Source organism: Dermacentor andersoni, chromosome 7 (genome assembly GCF_023375885.2).
Source record: "Dermacentor andersoni chromosome 7, qqDerAnde1_hic_scaffold, whole genome shotgun sequence".
NCBI lineage: Eukaryota > Metazoa > Arthropoda > Arachnida > Ixodida > Ixodidae > Dermacentor > Dermacentor andersoni.
Window position 1 is genome coordinate 101,793,714 of NC_092820.1, and position 18,720 is coordinate 101,812,433.

At 43.4% G+C, this 18,720-nt stretch overlaps 2 protein-coding genes across 3 annotated transcripts in view; one reads left to right on the plus strand and one right to left on the minus strand.

Moving 5' to 3' along the window:
- LOC126534025 (kunitz-type serine protease inhibitor 6-like) lies at positions 1-6,388 on the plus strand. The gene is made up of 4 exons (XM_050181237.3): positions 1-105; positions 3,593-3,781; positions 4,706-4,795; positions 6,100-6,388. The coding sequence occupies exons 1-4, from the start codon at positions 63-65 to the stop codon at positions 6,300-6,302; spliced, it is 525 nt and encodes a 174-aa protein (XP_050037194.1). The 5' UTR covers positions 1-62; the 3' UTR covers positions 6,303-6,388.
- A 5,823-nt stretch (positions 6,389-12,211) lies between these two features.
- LOC126534024 (uncharacterized) overlaps positions 12,212-18,720 on the minus strand; it is a 35,974-nt gene continuing 29,465 nt past the window's right edge. For both annotated transcript variants that reach the window (XM_050181236.2, XM_055072055.2), the window contains exons 3-5: positions 18,415-18,560; positions 16,412-16,544; positions 12,212-12,700 (exon numbers count right to left, since the gene is read on the minus strand). In XM_050181236.2, the coding sequence (XP_050037193.1) occupies positions 12,442-12,700; positions 16,412-16,544; positions 18,415-18,560 (538 nt within the window). In that variant the 3' untranslated portion in view covers positions 12,212-12,441. The remainder of the gene's footprint in view (positions 12,701-16,411; positions 16,545-18,414; positions 18,561-18,720) is intronic.

Sequence of the window (18,720 nt, forward strand, 5' to 3'; positions counted from 1 at the left end):
TCAATGTCAATGTCTCGGTCGGGACACCCCACTAGTGTACACGTGCAGTGGATTGACAGACTATGAAGTTGACGCTCTCTTTCATGCTACTATTTGCTTCGGCTGGTAAGTAATCTAAGCAATGTTTTCATTCAATACGCGATCTGTTTTCGTCAGTACAATATTTCAAGGCGTTTCTTTTTCCTTGTAAGTGTATCACAAGTTGAAACATTTCCTGCGGTAGTGTCGCAATCCTTGACAACGTTAACGTAAAAGTTTGCATGCCACCGAGGAGCAGTTCTCAGGAGCATCTGCCTAGAAAAGTGTAACAGCAACTATTGCTTACTGCCCGGAGCCCCATTTTAATACGAGAGATGTAAAAAACTGGGCGTACTTACATGTAGTTAGCTTGCCGGCTGGCAGTAAGAAATTGTAAGTAAGCAAGCAGAAATTGTTCCAATATACCTAGTGCTTGCAATGTGCGGAAAACGGAACGTCGAGTTTGCTCCTGCAGTTGTATGGAATTCTACATTCAACAATATTACAGCTTCGCGCAGCAGTTTGCTGCAGTATCTGAAGAAACTTGTCTTTTAAGTTTGTGGTTTTTGGACATTGGTAAGTGTTTGTTGTCTCTTAAAACTGCTAATAATAAACGAAGTAACACGAAGAGAAAGATGGGGGGGGGGGGGGGAGCGCTTTAATCGATCCTGAAGAGACTTGGCTGGCTGTGTAGCATAATTCCCCACATGGATAGGTTCGAAAAAAAAACGATGTGCACAGTTCACAATGACATCAACAACAAGCAAACTCCACAAAACACTATTGTTCACTAGGATAAAACGTCTCATTCAGACCAGTGTCTTAAGCAAACACAAAAGTGCCTTCTTCACTGTGTCATAAATGCGTATAGCTACTTTCATGAAAGATTATACGTATTGAATAGCCAGTACAAGAGCATCAGGTTGATCACTCGATAAAAACATTTGCTGCCCCACACACCAGACTGGGATATACGCGCTGGGTTGTTTTTTTTCAGCCAAGACACCAAGGATACAATGCTGAAAGCATGCTAACATATAAAGCCAGCCGAGTCTGAACCACTGCAAATGCCGAAAACTTCGTAGGCGGCATCACGTGGTGTCGCTTTCTATGTCACGGAGAGATTCGAGCACATCACACTACGGTAGGTCTTCGCGGACAATAGCGGAGAACTATAACGTTGACTATAGCGTGGAAGATAGCAAACTGGTGTGCACCATCTACCGAGGCAGCTGACAGAGCACCTGCCAGCATTTCTGGAAAGCATGCCGAAAATGTAAGCCAGTGAAGCAAGCTCGTCCTTTAGATACCGTACCTGCTGCGATCATGTCAGAGGTCAGTCAAATATCAGGCCAAATTCTGATTGGAAGCATAGCGTGTCTGGCTGCCTTCTATTTCCAGGCAATCAGAATGGATGGTTTTCTTATAAATTCTATCACCGCCAGTGTCATAGCGGGCATGACAACTTCGCGGGTGGCACTGACACAGTATCGTTCTTACTATTTTCTTCTTAGTCAAAGTATTGTGTGTGAGCATTTAATCATTCATATCTTCTGAAACATCACACTATAGGCTCATAAATGCTTGCTTATTTGGGTGGCGTTCACGTAGAAGCAGCGTATACTGCGCATTATAAATGCAAAGTGTTTTCGTTTAAAGAGCACGATAAGGCGGTCAGGGATAAGAAGTTCTCTCGACATCAATTGTTTTTTACAGAACACTGAAAGATTGCCTCGGGCAGTTAGCAGAATTTTGGCCGTTTTCTTTGATTATTTTAAGAGACATATTACCTTCGCCTTCATTTTGAACTAATTTTTAATTATTAATTGGATTATTAGATTCTGAGTACTTTGGAGACGCTAAATCTGGCTTAGTTTGCGACACAAGTTGAAATTTACGGAACTTAATCTCTGTGTTCGCAGTAGGTATGTATTGTGACGAGATTTTAAGACGACACTAGTTTTCAGAAAAAGTATTCGCACAGTGTGCGAGGAATTGTACTGGCATTACAGTTATTTTAGTCTTTCATTGCATAGAACAGTGTCTTGCTAAAAAGAAATAAGTGGAACAATAGTGCATCTTACTCCGAATTCGATGGCACATATTTGAAAACATGTTTAATCCTCAGAATTTGTTACAAGTTAAAAGCCTTGCAAGATCACCGGCGACCATTAATAAATTACCATATCTGCAGCAAACAATTAGCTAATAACCTAATTATTGAACTTTTGTTATACAGTTAAATTTGTGTGTTGGATTCATCGGGCACCGATGTATGCCTCTAAGTAATTTAGCGCAGGGCTATAGAAGTCTGTTATCTGATGGAGGCGATTTTTTAAAGACTATATATTTTGAACAATTTCCTTGTATAAGAACGCACCTTCTCGTATTGGCGAGCAGAACCATTTTTCAGTGATGAAGGAATTCATGTTAGTGGTCCGCTATATCTTACAATACGTCCGTGCAACTTGTTACCGGAAGTCGAAGCTGGGTTGGCTGATTCGCGGCAAAGACATTAGACACAGGCAAACGCAAAGCATCACGCAGCCTCCCTGCAGGTAGAAATACACTCATACTAAAATGCTTAACTGAAAGCTGTAGCTTTAGGAGCTCTTATATGAATATATTAGACTAAAAAAATTGTTTTTGGGTGTAGCCCCAGCACGGAAAGTTACAGTACTAATATTTTTAAATCGTTAAAATCTAAAGCATAACGCAAATACAGGCTTAAATTAGGCCATTAAGATATCTTGAAATTATTAAATATTGCCAAAAGTCAAGTAAACGTAAGGATGACGTTTGCAACTCTGTTCGTTGACAATAAAAAAACAGTGTCGAAATTCTCTAAGCAACAACTACTGAGGCGTCTAAAGTTGATGAATCTGATGTATTTTGCACCATTCTGAAATATGCTATTAAAATGCGCCTCTATATTTTAGTGCCACTTTCGCTGAGCCTTGTCAAACATTTGTAAACGCACGTTGTACGTTCAGATAAGTTGTAAGCTCGCAAATCACATTTCGCCGCTAAAGTTGCCTACCAGATGCAGTACACAGAACTGCAGCACCAGATCATGGTATATGTTTACGGATTTATAGCGAATGTGCTTCATTTTTTCACTAACATTTTTTTTAAATTTTCTTTGAGGCATTGCATCAAAATTCTTCTGTAGTCGATAGAAATTAGCTTTCTCTCGTAAATTCAAGCGTTCAGAATCAAACCGGTTCGGCCCTTGCGTAAGGAGGGCAGTACAGCGTTTCACGTTTATTTGAATAAAAAAGAAGATGAAGTCTGCCTCCAGGCAAATCGTCCTCTTATTGCAATTTTACTTCATTTGGGCATCACTTCCGTAAGCATAACGCAGAAATCCAGAAACTGCAATAGTCACAACAAGTTCCTCATAAAGCATGCTGAAGTGCATGTAACGTGCGGCGATGATATATAAAACCTCAGGCAAAACGCTCAGAACTGACGACGCAAAGATCGACCGACACAGGCAGCGTCTTTTCTTGCAGCCATTTTTTGAGTATGTGTTACTAATTTCGCATCCACGGCTAATATTTCCCATTCGCAGCACTCGGTGACTTTGAAACCAAGTGCAAGCCGGCGGCGGATCGCGGCCCCTGCAGTGGCCGCATCCCACTGTGGGCCTTCAACGCCACAAAAAACCGATGCCAGCGCTTCTACTACGGAGGCTGCGACGGGAACGAGAACAAGCACTACACGAGGAATCAATGCGAGCTCACCTGCCTCCAACCCGATGGTAGTATTCTATTCGTTTATAAACGTGCTCCTGCTTCCATTGCATCACCCCTGGTCACCGTAGGTGGAGATGTTGCATCTGTTTTAGAAACATTTGTTCTCCCTTTATCCTCGTTCCTTTCCCTCTTCCATGTCAGCTATTATTTATGTAGAATGAACAAGGACGTTCACCTATTGTAGCAACACGCGTCGTTTGCTTTGATGCACACTTAACAATTTTTTATTGCGTTATGCCTCTATGTGAACAATGCCCATATTTTCTTGTGTCTTATGAACGTATTAATGGGACGAATTGCATCACCAGTGCCCTCTGAAATACTTCCCAACGCATAAATAATCAAATAGCTCCCAACGCACAGATAACGCGTGTTTTACATTATTGAATACAGTAAAGGTAATCTACAACAAAGTTTATTTCAAGGAAGAGGTCACGTTCATCCATTTGGTTGTTCAGATGTGGTACCTTTCCCAAGCAGTAACACTTCGCTTGCTATAAAGCATCATGCCTTAGTGCATGTTCAGAAAATATTTATATTTTGAGCAACCCGCTGTCCTTGGCGTGCTTCTCCCTATGCCTCGAAATGTCTGCCCACCCTTCAGCCCCTCGGCCGCATGTCCCTCGACTCTTCCGTCACGCTGTCGCCTTTTCGTGAAAAATGAAAAAGAAAAATATTGCACCTCGCCTGGACACGATATATTGTGCCGGTAGGGGGCGGAGGGAGCGGACGTATTCTTCAATTAGGAAAGAGGTCAGATACTCTCATGATTTTATGTCTACGATATTGTGTTTATCAGTGTGTTAATGACGGCGGTCACCAATTCGCCAAGCTTATCAAGACTTAGTAGTTGTAGATCGTAATGGCGGAAAGCTTTCTTGGCAATTATCGACGCACCTCGCCCAGCAAATACCTTGGCGTCTTTGCAGCTCCTAGAGATGGCGCAAGACCTGAGGAGCTGCGAGAATTCAGCAACGACATTTTGCCCGTGCCAGATGTGCCGAGTCTTATGTGGTCCGGTAAGTAGACGAAACCATTTATTCACTGTTCACTAAAAGTTTCTCCAAGTATCGGCACTTTTGCTGTTGAACGTCTCTGCTAGGGCACGATGGCGCGACGCAGAGAAGACATTGTGTCTTCCCAGCCCGTTGTCAATGCTCAAATTTCCGTTACGAGAATTATCGATGTTCGTGCCGCCACAATCGTTTAAACCGCACGTGTATGCAAGACAAAGCAGTGATCAATATTTTGTCAGCGCATGTTATGTGCTATATATATCTGAGAACCTTATTATATACCGATACCAGTAACTTAGACTAAAACACCGTGCGCGCAGTATTCACGTAAGAAAATTATCGTGCTCTAAGGATTGTGGCAGGAGTGAGCTCATATGTGTGCTGCTGGTGGCGCGGGTCATGGCGTTTTCACTTTGCATGTTGTGGAGTTTAATTTGGTAACATTTCGTTTCGTTTATTGCTTGTTTTCTTTTTCAGCATCACGCCCCTAATATTTCGATAAGTTGCGTTAAAGAACGTTCACTGTTGAAGCCCTGCTTCACCTCAAGCATGTTCTTTTCTTCCCAAAAGACGCACCCGGGTATTTGTAAAAGGGCACAATTTTCTAATTCTTAGAACTGCATTGATCATGGGTCAAACACTCCAGGTCACTTTGATCCCCTAAGCTCGTGCGTGTGCTGCCGGATTTCAATGGTATTCATAGACATGTTTACGTTTTCACTGCTGTAACCTCCTGTTACGGGATTTTATTTCCTTCCAGATATTTCTCGGTCCGGTCATTAGCGGAAACTTAGGTGCCACCAGTAGTACGCTAAGTGATTGAAAGCACAATCTTTTCTCTGCAGAATATTGGCCATTGAACATTTATAGGTCGTGCAACGTGACGTGCACTTCATCCTGCTGTGTCTCAGACGTTCAAAAGTCTAACGCCTATTACCTGACCAGATGGATGTTGTCGATAATTGAAGAATTGTACTCAGTGAGACGAGATGTTCTTTACAGGCTACTCGTGGCTCTTGAGGTGTAGCGGCTTAAATATTTGAAACAGACTATTCTAATTCAAATTCACCCCTGTACACCCAGGTGCGCGTAGCAAGTAAAATCTTTAACAAATTTTAGCTACGGCTTGCTTTTCTTAGTTGTTGCATTCTTTCAAACTGCCATCGTGTCAGCAGCGGTACTGCGCTCAGTTGTCGGGAACGGGTGATAACCGGCACGCATCTAAACTTCAACGCGAATTTTCTCGCCCCTCATCTCTGAAGACCGTTCTTACGATCTATTCTTCTTCTCGTTCTGCCTGGTACCAGTTCTCACAAACCCGGCCTGCCTCCTTCCACCGGACCGGGGCATGTGTTCCGGCTACCACTATCGCTTTTTCTATGAAGCCGGCCTCAGAACGTGTCAAGGATTCGTCTATGGCGGCTGCGGCGGCAATGCCAACAACTTCGCCAGCCTCGACCAGTGTTACGAAGCCTGCAGTCCGAGGCAACGCCTGCTACCACGTACATAATGCCACTGGTTGTGATGGCAGTTTCGCGGCATCCGATTTTCAAAGAGATGTTAATAGAATAATAAAGCCCCCGCCATCTGCCGCCATGATGCTGACTTATTGAGAAAGCTGCTCAGTTTAGCGAATTTCTAATCACCTAAAGACACGTCGCCGTTTTTGGCGTTTTAGTGACTTTCCAGTGACTGCTTATTGACGTGAGTAGCCAGGAAGTGGTCCGAGTAAAATTTCGGAAGTCAGGCTATGCTCAGTGGCCTGGCCCTTGCATTATCTTAAAGGGGATATATGCACCTTCATACGTCTCTGCTTCCACATGCATGACGAAAGCGTATTAGTCAGCCATCTCGGTGCATGAGAGCTCCTTTTCTATTTTATCTATTGAATACTGCGAGCTAGGAGACCCAAGCAGCGGAGGCTACAATTCAAACATACAGTAGCAGGTTTAACATTCCGCAATAAAAAAAGCGGACAAAACGACAAGCACGCAAGCAGAAAAGAAATACAATATGCTACTTAAATAAAACAGTTATGCGTTGTGTAGGCATATTACACTTTTGACATCTGACACTACTTCTGGAAGTGGAGGGTTGTTTTCAGTTTCACAATCCTAGCATTGGCTCTCCATGAACTTTTTTTTTGGGGGGGGGGGGGGGGGGCTGTAGTTTAAAAATACCGCGGAATTCATCCTGGGACGCCCAATCACAAGAAGACGAATAATTCCGAGCAAGCCATGGTTATCACGAACACTTCGCGAAGTTTTGATAAGAGCGCAATGTTTTAGTCCGCACTCTGGGGCAACATTGTAAAGAAGAACTTGTTACCCCAACTCATCCGCCCTTGTCATGCATCCTGGAAAATAGGGTAAAACATTTCCGCGTCCCACGCACTGAGAGTCGGGTTGGTTTTACTGTATGTCATAATAAGGGCCTAGTGATCCAGGATACAATTCACAGATTTTGGCATTCACACTGATGACTGCCCATCTTCGTTTGCAAGCATAGGAGCCATAAGTTGTCTGTGTTCATATTTTATATGCCAGCTGTATCGCGCGATGATGCTAATCTTATTCATAATTAGGCTCTTCAAGCAGAAATTGTCGGCTTTGGATGGCGTGTGCTTCACTTTGTAGCATAGAAAAAAAAATCACATCACACTAAAGCGCCAGAAGACTGAATGCAGTAAGGGATTACGACTACATGCAAGGTTCTGCTCGCAAGATCAAGAATGCGCACAAGGTGGTGCAAGAACAGGTAGCACAAGCATTCAATGTTGTGTACGTGAACAATTCCGTGAAGTAGCTATAGTACAGAAAAGAGTCCGAGATACTCGGGGTTAGCGCCTTGTCCTATGTTATTCTCAGTTCTCGCGTCGGCAGTAGGCGCTTTATTTACCCACGATGATCATACGCCGCAGAGGTCACCCAACATTTGGTAGACAGAGAGACGTTCATTTTTTCTGACGAATAGGCCAAGGGCTTTTGAATATGAAGGGTGTCCCAACTATTATGCACCAAGATATAAAAAAGTGCAAATGCCACGTAGCTGGATAGACCCAAGGTAATCTTGTTTGCCGTCGCTTGGAGGCACTCAGATTTTTTTGGGGATTCCGCATAATTGCATAGTTAGGCTTAAATAATTAATCAGAGGGAGAGAGAGAGATAACAAAGGGAGCAAAGGCAGGGAGGTCAATCAGACGAGCGCCCGGTTTGCAACCCTACACTGGGGGAAGGAAAAGGGGGAACAGAAACAGGAAAGCGGGACAGAGTGAACATTGTGCGTGCACGTCGCAAGTGAAATTAGGTCAGTCATCAAGCAAATCAATCAAGTAAATCAGTGAAGTTCAAGCAGTGCCCCGCCGACACACTGGGCTGCCGTCATCATTGTGCTGTCTAGAGCTGGTTTTGGTGATTCCCCATGGCTGGTGATGCATGTTGAAGTCACCTGTGAAGACCAAGGACCCAGTGGTCGTTGCAATACGTTGCAGCACGTGGCAGTATATCGTTAAAGTAAAACTCACCCTTTTTGACTTCATGCTAAGCACTGAATTGAGAGCATCCAGCACTTGCATTGCACTGCGCACTGACGGTGTGTGGAGGTTATTCAAGAGCATTCAAGAAGTATTCATCAGAGACCGGAGCATCATAACCACTTTCCGTTCTTTGGGCAATTTGGCAGGAACAGGCGCTGTGCCTTCTACAGCAGCGCGCAGCTGTATCACTCGACGTGGCTCCGGCTCCAGCTGCGGCATCGGCTGTGGCATCGGCTGTGGCATTGGCTGCGGCTTCGGTTGTGATTTCCCCTGTGGCTGTGGCTTTGGCTGTGACTTCAGTTGTGCGGGCCAACTTGTATTGGTCTCCGCCACGACCGTGTAAGATTTAGATTCGATAAATAATCAATCGCTCAAATATTATAATTAGATGAAAGGTGTCAATTAAAACATTGCAGAGCAACATGAAAAGCTCACGCTACAGCTTTCTGTCGATCAATACATGCTACATAAAAGTGTTTTTCCAAGTGTGAAAGGAACCCGCCAATACACAATATAGCCGCGCCAATGGCCGCTCGAGGCACTGCTGCCTGTATTCGCGGGCATCATTCACTCTAGAAAAAACATTTTTATGTAGCACCGCTTGAGAAAAAGAACGCTGTATCAGGCGTTTTTCATGTTGTTCTGCAATTTTCTTATTGACACTTTTCATCGAATTATAATATTTTAGAAGTTCATAAACAATTGAGACTAAGGTTCTAATTAGGTGGAATGAAAAACGTTACCTGGGTATTTACAAGCAAAGGCAAACACCAATACGATGGCTCTGTCCAGCTATGTGTCATTTGTATATCTAAATATTGGTGTATGATAGTTGGGACACCCTGCATAACCCGCAAGATAGCACGATGTACGTATATGGATAAGTAAGTACCAAGCAAGGTACGCACGTAATATACAGCTACGCTAAACACAAGCGCTCTGTGAATCGTTGGATGTCCTTTGGAAATATTTAGTTTAGCGTAAGATCGGCAGACTTAAACAGAACATAACGAGACTACGTAAGGCGTGAAGCGGCGCTTCGGGTCCTGTCCCAGCCAAGATAATCCATTCATGAACCTCCATCCGTTGCTATACATCGACACGCCTCACCAGGCTTACAGACACCGCAGACGCCAAACAACTTCATAGTCTGAGAGAACTAGCTGCTATTAACAAGGGAATCAGGCAAATTGAGAAATAGCAAGAGCATTACAATCATTAACCTGTTTTTATATCCAGCCCAGAATGCAGGCACAAGCGATCTCCAATTACCACTGCCTTGCGCTAGCTTGCTCCATCTCGCGCTTGCAATTTTCCTTAATTCATCACCCTGCATAAATTTCTGCTGTCCTGGCTGCACTGTCCAGAACGGCAGCTCCACGTTTCTATGCTAATGTCAACTAGAATACCAGCTATCACCGTTTGCTCCCTGATCTACACCACGCTGGCCTGTCTCTTAACATTACGCATAACATGTTTCATTCCACCGCCCTTTGCGCGGTCCGTAAATTATTCGATGACTTCTTTGTTTACCTCCAAGTTTCTGTCCACTTTACTTGTCAACTCTCTGCAAGGGATTACTCATTATTTATTGGCAATGAACTATAGCGAGAGCGCAGAAATTAGAACAATTAAAACTTATGCGCGAGTAACGGGTGACACCATGCATGAGAATGGTATTCGTTCGTTAAACGTGACAAATACTTATAACCATACTATACGCAAACTACAAAACCATCATAGCATACGGAACATGTGCATTGAGCACAACGTCATTTCTTCATATACGTAGCACGTTGATGTTTGGTAACGGTCGCTTTTCTGAAACCCTCTGCTACATTATGGAGCTTGTGCGTTTTACGGGCCGAAAAACGTTTGAATGAAGGCCTAACTTAACCGTATTCAAGATTAGGATCAGGTAAGCGACATTCAATAAAATGCGAAGTTTCTTTCATCATTATATTGATAAATAAGTAGCTATCAATTCCCGGTTAACATTATATATTTAAAGCGCTCGGGGACTGCAGCTTTCTTTGTAGTGACGGAAGTGCACATTTGAGCTCATCTGTTTAACACTCTCAGACAAAGTGTTTTGCACAGAAAGGTTCATAGCAGTCCCGTACAAGAAGATAGGCACTAGTATATAAATTTCATTCAATTTATAATGTTCCGCCGCAGGGCACACAATGATATAGTACAACTGAAGCAAGTTAGTATTATAAAAATTCTAATTTGATAGAACCTCTATGCATGTCACCAGTTACGAGAAGCACGCACCCAAATTGGACAGAGAAATGTAGAATTTTAACTGTAGATAAACTTACCGGCTGTGAAAAGGCTTCTAGCAAAAAAATAATGATTATAACTTGTCCAAGCGTAACATTTTCAGTGAAAAAATAGCAGTGTACACACGTGCTCTTTTGCAGTTAAATACAACTATTCTGAATTTTTTTTAAATAGCTCACCACTGCAATGGATTTACTCCTGGTTAAAAGATAGCACGCATCTGGAAATCCAAAATCAAGAAGAGGGCCGACATATGGAGTAGCACACTGTGGTATACACACACGAATAAGGTGCCTCAGAAAGGCTGGACAGCCTTTCGATAGGACCTTCAGATATGGAATTTTACGGGCCAAAACAACAATCAGGCACGCCGTAGAGGGGGCCTCCAGATTGAATTTGACCACCTAAGGTTCCTTAACGTGCGCCAAAACTTATGTACATTGGTGTTCCTGCATTTCACCCCTATCAAAATGCGACTGGCGTGGCCGGGATTTGATCCCACGACCTCGTCCTTAGCAGCGCAACACCAAAGCCACTAAGGAACCACGGTGGCTGTTTTTATAGGATCTGTCTTCGTCACAAGCATCTGTGCTTGTTAGATGTTGTAAGGCTTCGCACAGGACTGCATTTTATTCTTTTGTTGTTTCCATTTGGGCCTTGCTAAAGGAAATAAGAAAATAGCGGCAATTTTATTTCCGCTGAGCTCTTTTTTTCCGATAACAACGGCTCAGGCATGGGACAGCGCAGTCATGTTAAAGCAACATCCATGCGTTTCACACAGCACTTGGTATTGTGTCCTTGAAGATACATTCACTTACGTCGTAATGCATACTGTATGGTATAGTGCACGCTCTCAAAGTGTGCACACCCTAAAACAAAAATATTTTTCATAATTCGCTCAATTGAGGCATGTGGGGCTCCCAATTACACATCGCCTCAAGATGACGAGATCGATCCCTAATAAAGCTTGTCGACCAAGTTTGAACATTTGCCTCGCAATATCGCGATGCTGATGGCCTGACGAGGATGAATGACCTGAGTTATGGCCTGACGACACCTTAACACAGAGGATCGACGAAAACAGGAACACTCGAAAAGGCACATTCAGGCTTTTTAAAACATGTCGCATACTTGATAAAACTTGTCGCAAACTCGATAGCGCCTAAGGGGCAACCGAATAAAGCTTCATATCACCCAGGTGATGCAAAGTCAGAAATACTGCAATTCATTAGAAAATCGAGTAGGTAGTAAACGTAGTTCCCCCCCTTTTCATCTACTTTCCGAGAACCAGGCATAAAGGTCGTACCGACCCACCTAAGATATCAAGGTGGCTTGGTCAATCAAGAAGTATCGGTTCCACTGTTTAGCACTGTCCTCCCTCTGTGTGTAGCCCAGTGGCAGTTACCAGGACTACATAGAGGGCTACAAGGTTCTCTGGTTCGTTTACGTTAACATTGCAGTACTGGTTATTCCACAAGTATATTTTTGAAAGGCGTCTGTTCCTTCTTTTGCGCTTTTCGATGCTGTGATGCAATCTGTTAGTGTGCTACAGTCGCCGGTGATCACTCTAGATGGCTCAATAATCAAAGTCACTGACCTTCCAAGGCTACCAACATGGCTTTATTTATTTGTGGACTTTTGATCTAGCTTCCTTGCGATCAATTTATTCGCTTAATTAGCTATATATTATAAACACGCCGACGATCACCACGGCAGTGTCCATCCTATATAGCAACGATGACGCACTACGTTTCAAGTGCGAGTTATTTGCGTGTCGTCTGTTATCGCCAGCAGAAATGCTTGAGTGTGAAGTAGACGGAGCCACATGTTAGCTTCTTTGGCCGATGGAGTTTGCAATCTCGATGAGAAGCTCGAAGTAGCCGTCGAACTTGGGGTCTTTCGGGCCCAGCGCTGGCAGCTTAGGCAGAACCTTGCATCCCTCCGATCCCCTTCCGTAGTTTCCACACACCAGACTCAGTGTCTCACCGAACACCTGCTCCAACAGGTTGATCGTGAGCTCCTTGCCACCGACGTCCTCGCAAGGCGCCAATACTGACTCGAGGCAGTCCACCAATTCACCGTACGAGCTGCGCAGAAACGCAAAGAGGTTAGAGATTCGAACGTCCAGATGGGCCTCGGGCGAGTTAGTCGAATGCTTCAATTTCTTCAGGTGGAAGCATTGTCTAAAGACGCGCGAACGGAATACGTGTTTTGCTGGGCATTGGCTGCACTGAAGCTAATGACGCATCTTGTTTTACATTTGCAACAAAACCTCAGCTAGAATTACCACAAATATATTTTTTTATGCAGGGACATGTTTTGAAACACGTTCGTTCATAAAAAAATGAATTATTATATCCCGAAAAAAATTTACAAATCAGTACGTCACCAGCTAAAGAAGGCATGATCGTATAACCTGCATCATGTAAAGCATGAGAATTTGTCTAAAATGGCAGAATTGACGTAATCTGCACGATTCTTAATAAGAGTAGCTTAAATAGGACCTGTAATAAAACACGTGAAGGGTGCAGTGGCTAGATGTATGGTATGGACTAATACAACACACTTTGCTTCTTTAGGAATGTAGAACATATTGAAAAAAATTGAAATGAAAGTAAACAAAGGAATAATTTCTCGCCGGTGGGAGCTGTACCCACAACCTCCGCATTACGCATGCGTCGAGCTACTAATTGTGCTACGGCAACGCCTATCAATTCGTTCATTAACTTGCGTATTTACGTTTACTGGATCTAGCCTTAGCATCGTTAGCCAGCGCCACTCAGTGCCAAGGGACGCGCCCGCAGAACATCCTCTTTTGCCCGGCGATTTTCTACATTCCATTTGATCATTTTCTACATTCCAATTTTAACTACAGTTAACTTCTCCAATGCATTCCTTGGCGTCATTGTTTTCTGGCTTTAAGTCGGCATGATTACCAAAATCGAGCCCCTCTGCTCCCCTTTTGCTCTCGTTTATTCATTGCGAGGGTATTGAATTAGGCAGCCTCGATGTGATTAGGTAGCATGGGAGGGTTTATAACCCATGTGCCTGCTCTCCTAATATCACGTCTGACATGACGCCGTCGGGCAAAGAGGGATGTTCCGCATACGCCCACCTTGGCTCCGTGTGCAGCTGGCTAAAACTCCCAGTGCTAGATTTAGTAAACAGAAATACCCAAGTTAGGGGACGAATTGATAGCCTTCACTGTAGCACGACTGTAATGCGGAGGTTATGCGTAATGCGTAATGTGGAAGTTATGGGTTCGGCTTCCACCGGTGAGAAGTTATGATTTCTTGCACTCTTTTTTTCCTTTTCTTCATTACATTCAGCATTGCAATTTAAACCACACTTAACTTCCCCTGTGCTTTCGTTGGCGTAATTGTCTACTGTCTTTATGCGGTCACGATTAACAAAGCAAGCCCCTCAGTAACCCTTCATCTGTCGTTTTTTTCTGCTTTGGGCAGTCCGAAAAATATATTTTACAGAATTAGATATTTCCTTAAATTTTTGTCAAGTTGGTGCTTAATTTTATTTGGTTACAATTTTCACAAAATATTGTGAAATGTTTCACGCCACAAATAAAAATACTTGAAGTATTACCAAGTTTTACCAGTCGCCATTACGTGGAACTTATCTGGCAGAAATCGGTGTGGTGGTGCAGCTTATTTGCCCGCTTCCGATGAATTCTAATATTAAAATTCTTATCCGTAAAAGTACATCAAATGAAGGTCGTTCCCCTTCAAAACCCTAACGAAATACTGAAAAGCATCAGATTTCACTAAATAATTTACTACAATTGCTTTTGTACGCACCAATTTTTAGTCCTTTTCACGGGAAATGTCTGTGTCGTGACGTTGCCACGCATAAGGGAGGGTGGTCCCGTGGGATGAGAACAACGTGGTGTTTTGGCCCTAGCTACTACTTGTTGCTTGGCCCTATGTAGGAGCAAAACAGACGAGCAACCGGGCTCAAGCGAAGATATATATATATATATATATATATATATATATATATATATATATAGATATATATATATAGAGAGAGAGAGAGAGATATATATATAGATATATATATATATATATATATATATATAGAGAGAGAGAGAGAGAGAGAGAGAGAGAGAGAGAGATAGATAGATAGATAGATAGATAGATAGATATAGATAGATCGATAGATAGATAGATAGATAGATAGATAGATAGATAGATAGATAGATAGATAATGTTCAGGCATTTTGCGTCCCGAAGCCACCATCAGATCACAAGTCACGAAGTAGTGCTGGTGACTTCCTATTAATTTTCACCATGTGGGGTTGTTTATAGTGCAGCTAAGTCCGTGCAAAGAAACCTTCCTTTCGAAATTTCGCAATTTTGAACAACTTCTATAAAAAATGACGAGATAAGGGAGAAATTTTCGTCTTACAGTCACTAGATCGCACTTTTTCTCTCAGATATAACAAACCACCTAAAGCTTGGTGCAGTGGTTGACCAAAAACAAATGTCTCCTTTACCATGTATTTGGATATGATGCCCTGAGCGAAAGCGTCCTCTTATCAGAGCTTTTATATCGGTTCGCTATGCTAAATTTTAAACTATAGGCAACAACACTTAGTTTGGTTTCGTAGCATGCTTCTTTTATATATTTTTTTATTTTTTCCTTCTTCTTTCCGTTGTGTTTCCTCTTTTATTTATTTATTCGATTTCAGCTTTTTCGTCTTCTTTTTTCACGAGCACCGGTTTCTGCCGCTCCTTCTATCACCTCTTTCAGAGACACCAAAGCCCACAACCACCAGCTAAACAGTTAATAGAGGGTTGCTGTGCACGCCCTGGACCCGCCGGCTGACACATGGCCGTTGACGCGTGATTGACAGACGGCCGGGTCCCTGGCCTTGTGCACAGCACTTTTTTATTCTCAATTCGACACCCTCGCCGCTAACACACCTTCGCTCGTTGCCGCACCCACCTGCCTTACGCCATCTTCCCTTTAGAAGAACCTCACCCATAGCGTTTGCAAACAAACGTAAAAGCATCACTTACGCAAAAAAAGAAAAAAAAAACATTGTTCGCACTATTCACGCGGCGTACGTTATTGGGGTACTGCGGTTAACTTAGGCTACGTTAAAGTACAGTTATCTGGTGTTTTCGACGTAAGTAATGTTGCATACGCTAAAAAATAGCGCTGTTAAACATGGCGACACCCATGGCTCTGTTCATGGCTAAGCTGGCCCAATAGCTGATCGCCAGTAATTGTTGAAATCAGCTTTCAGTTCCTCTATGCTCCTCTATGCTCAGAACTAAAGTTTCATGTGAGTTTAGTTCTGAGCATAGAGCACGTCAAATCCTGGAGATCGTTCTGTGATTCCGGCGCCTAAGGAGCCTAAGCGAGATACGTCGGCACAGAAACGAAAGGATTGTTCCCAATGGATTACTTTGGCTTGGATTTGTTTGACACGAGATCAAAATGGCGCCTTGTCTTTCAGCGTCTTCTTTTACGTTTGCGTCCCGCTACGTTACGTTAGAAGTCTTGATGGAATTCGCAAAGTAATGTACCGCAAAGCTGCTTGCGTTCAAGCTACGTGAGGCGACAAGCGCTATTCTAAAACTCTTTAATGGACGTGCGCTCGCCTGCTATTCTCTCCGCGGTCCGTAACACTCTGCTCTTACTTTACATCAGAGCATGCCGTTCAATTGAGCAAATATTGTATTTTCAGAGGTACAATGCCCTTCAGTATTTGCGCTCCGTAGTAATGCACCTTTAACAGAACCTGCACCCCGTAGAATTGAATACCCCACACTCACCAGCATGCGTAGTCGATGATGTTCTTTCCGGAAGCCTTGACAACGGCCTTCTCAAGATTGCCATGTAGACCATTCAAGCAGGCGTTGATCTTCGCTCCAACGGAATTTGTGCAACCAATTGCCTTTTGGTATGCTGTGGACAGCACGACATACATGCAAAATTATGATGTGGTTCCTTTAGGGATGTGCACCTAAATAAATCTAATCAAAGTGCGACTATGGCCACTACAAAAGGGTCGGCAAAGCACTTGCATTACCTTTCTGTTTGTAGCACTCATAATGAAATTGTATTTATTTGTAGTAAAAGTAAGCGAGTGCACTGCAAGATGCTTCGCATGACCTGCAAGGCGTCGATACGGATATGCGCACACAAGTTCATGTGCTTTCTATAGCGATAGCAATTTTATGGAAACTCCAGGTGCATTTCTTTAGTCGCCATGGTGTTCCCTATAAAGTCCAAGGGTGACGATATCATCACCGCGCGTTAAATGCCGTATGTGCGACTGAAAGCGTGCGAGGGTACGCCGACGATGGTGGCTGGCGCAGTCTCGCGCGTGCAAGGGAGAAAAGCGGGGAGGAGGCGCGCCGTCTTCCGTCGCACGCAATGCACCAGGGGAAGGGGAGAAGGGGGGGGGGCATTTTACTCTGGCTGCTGCTGTTTGTGGAGCGGCATCGCGGGCCCTCACTTGAAAGCGATCTGCCATATGGAGAGAGTGCGCCGAGTGCTGATATTTACACGTGCACTGTGTTCTTGCCGCTAAGTTCGCGTTGAAGCGAGAGACAGCACGAAGGTCAATTCGCTCGCTGCTGCTGCCGTACTTTCTCACTTGAACGTTTTAACAGCGAGTGTGCGCGGTCATCGGGCGATGTAGGGTCACTTTTGTATGTGCGTGCCTGGCCCCATGCCTATTAATTAAGTTAGTGAGCGTATGTTTACAATTGTACACGGCCAAAAGAACTACAATCTTTAATTATTATAGTGGTCGAATAAGTTGCTATCGCAATCGATGCCTCGACTTCCGGGCGAACCTCCAACGTCTTTATTCGGCGTGCACATGCGCTACATAAATCCACCCTCAAGTAATTCGTATGTGCTATTTCGAAATGTGCATTTACCACACCTATTGTAATAAGTCTTGTAGACGGCCAGATTTTGTAGGTTGTCTGGCATCATTATGTATGAACCCTTCGCCTATCATCTTTGTCAGAATAGTTTTACTGTAAGTCTTGCGTGATTGTTAGCTTTGCGTCCCCACTATTTGCTAACCGGCAACTTACACACCAATACATTGGCACTAGTATAATGATATTTGTTTTCATTGGTATTTTGGAGCATATTCACATGTTCCGCGAAAGCATGTTTACAGATAATGTTTACCAATAAAAGTGAATTTTTCATTCTTCATGAGCACATGCAGAGTGTATGCACAACAGTGTAGTTTCTTTACTCTGTGTTACATATAAAATACATTAGCCAACATGCATCTTAAACGAAATGTCTCTTCTAGCGGGATCACAAGTTTTGTATAAGCAAATCGATATATCTATACAGAGGAAAACTAGCCATAATATATATATATATATATAGGTCGTGAATAGCGTGCGTAATCCCCATGAGTGCACCGCTTCAGAATACAATCTTTTATGTGCTGTACTTGCTGCAGCATAAATACGGATTGTCCCCAAAACGGGGTAACCCGTAACAATGACACGAAACACCAGTGCGCGTCATACGAGATTATCTTAAATGCGCGTGCTAAATGAAAGTCTTTTTTTTTTTTTCTATGGGGTCAGGTAAGTGACTGGTAAATGACACCAGAAAGAAGATAGCTTTAGCGCGTTATTTAGTCTCTGCTAACCTGCGTTCCGTCTAGACGTAAACTTGTGTGTCACACACACGTGACGAGACTGCTGCCATTCGGTGATGCTATGTGCGTTATTCGAAAGCTCTGGCTGGAAGCCCCACCCCATCTTTATGATAACGCATCAAAATACTTCATTACCTTCGTATGGTTTAGAACCGACAGTGCAGGTGGCGTCAACGTTGTCCTGGAATGCCTCTAGGGCCAGCAGTGCCGCAGCCCTCGGGATGCCTTCAATACACTCCCTCGCAAACTGCTTGCTGCACTCAAGCTGCCGCATGTATAGCCTCAAAGAAATAAAAAAGGAAAGAGCATAACAACAAACGAGCTTCTTGTTAGCCTTTCTGGCATGGCATGTTGCTTGAATGAGAGTGCACCATACTATTCTACCGCCTGGATAAAACACTGTCATATATTCTATATTTAACTGCATGAAGAAATGTGGAG

Bases quoted from the DNA above. Each gene is read 5' to 3' on its own strand.
- LOC126534025 (XM_050181237.3), top strand. From the start codon at position 63: ATGAAGTTGACGCTCTCTTTCATGCTACTATTTGCTTCGGCTG. The intron at 106-3,592 runs GTAAGTAATCTA...TCCCATTCGCAG, and splicing joins GCTACTATTTGCTTCGGCTG to CACTCGGTGACTTTGAAACC. The intron at 4,796-6,099 runs GTAAGTAGACGA...GCCTGGTACCAG, and splicing joins GCCGAGTCTTATGTGGTCCG to TTCTCACAAACCCGGCCTGC.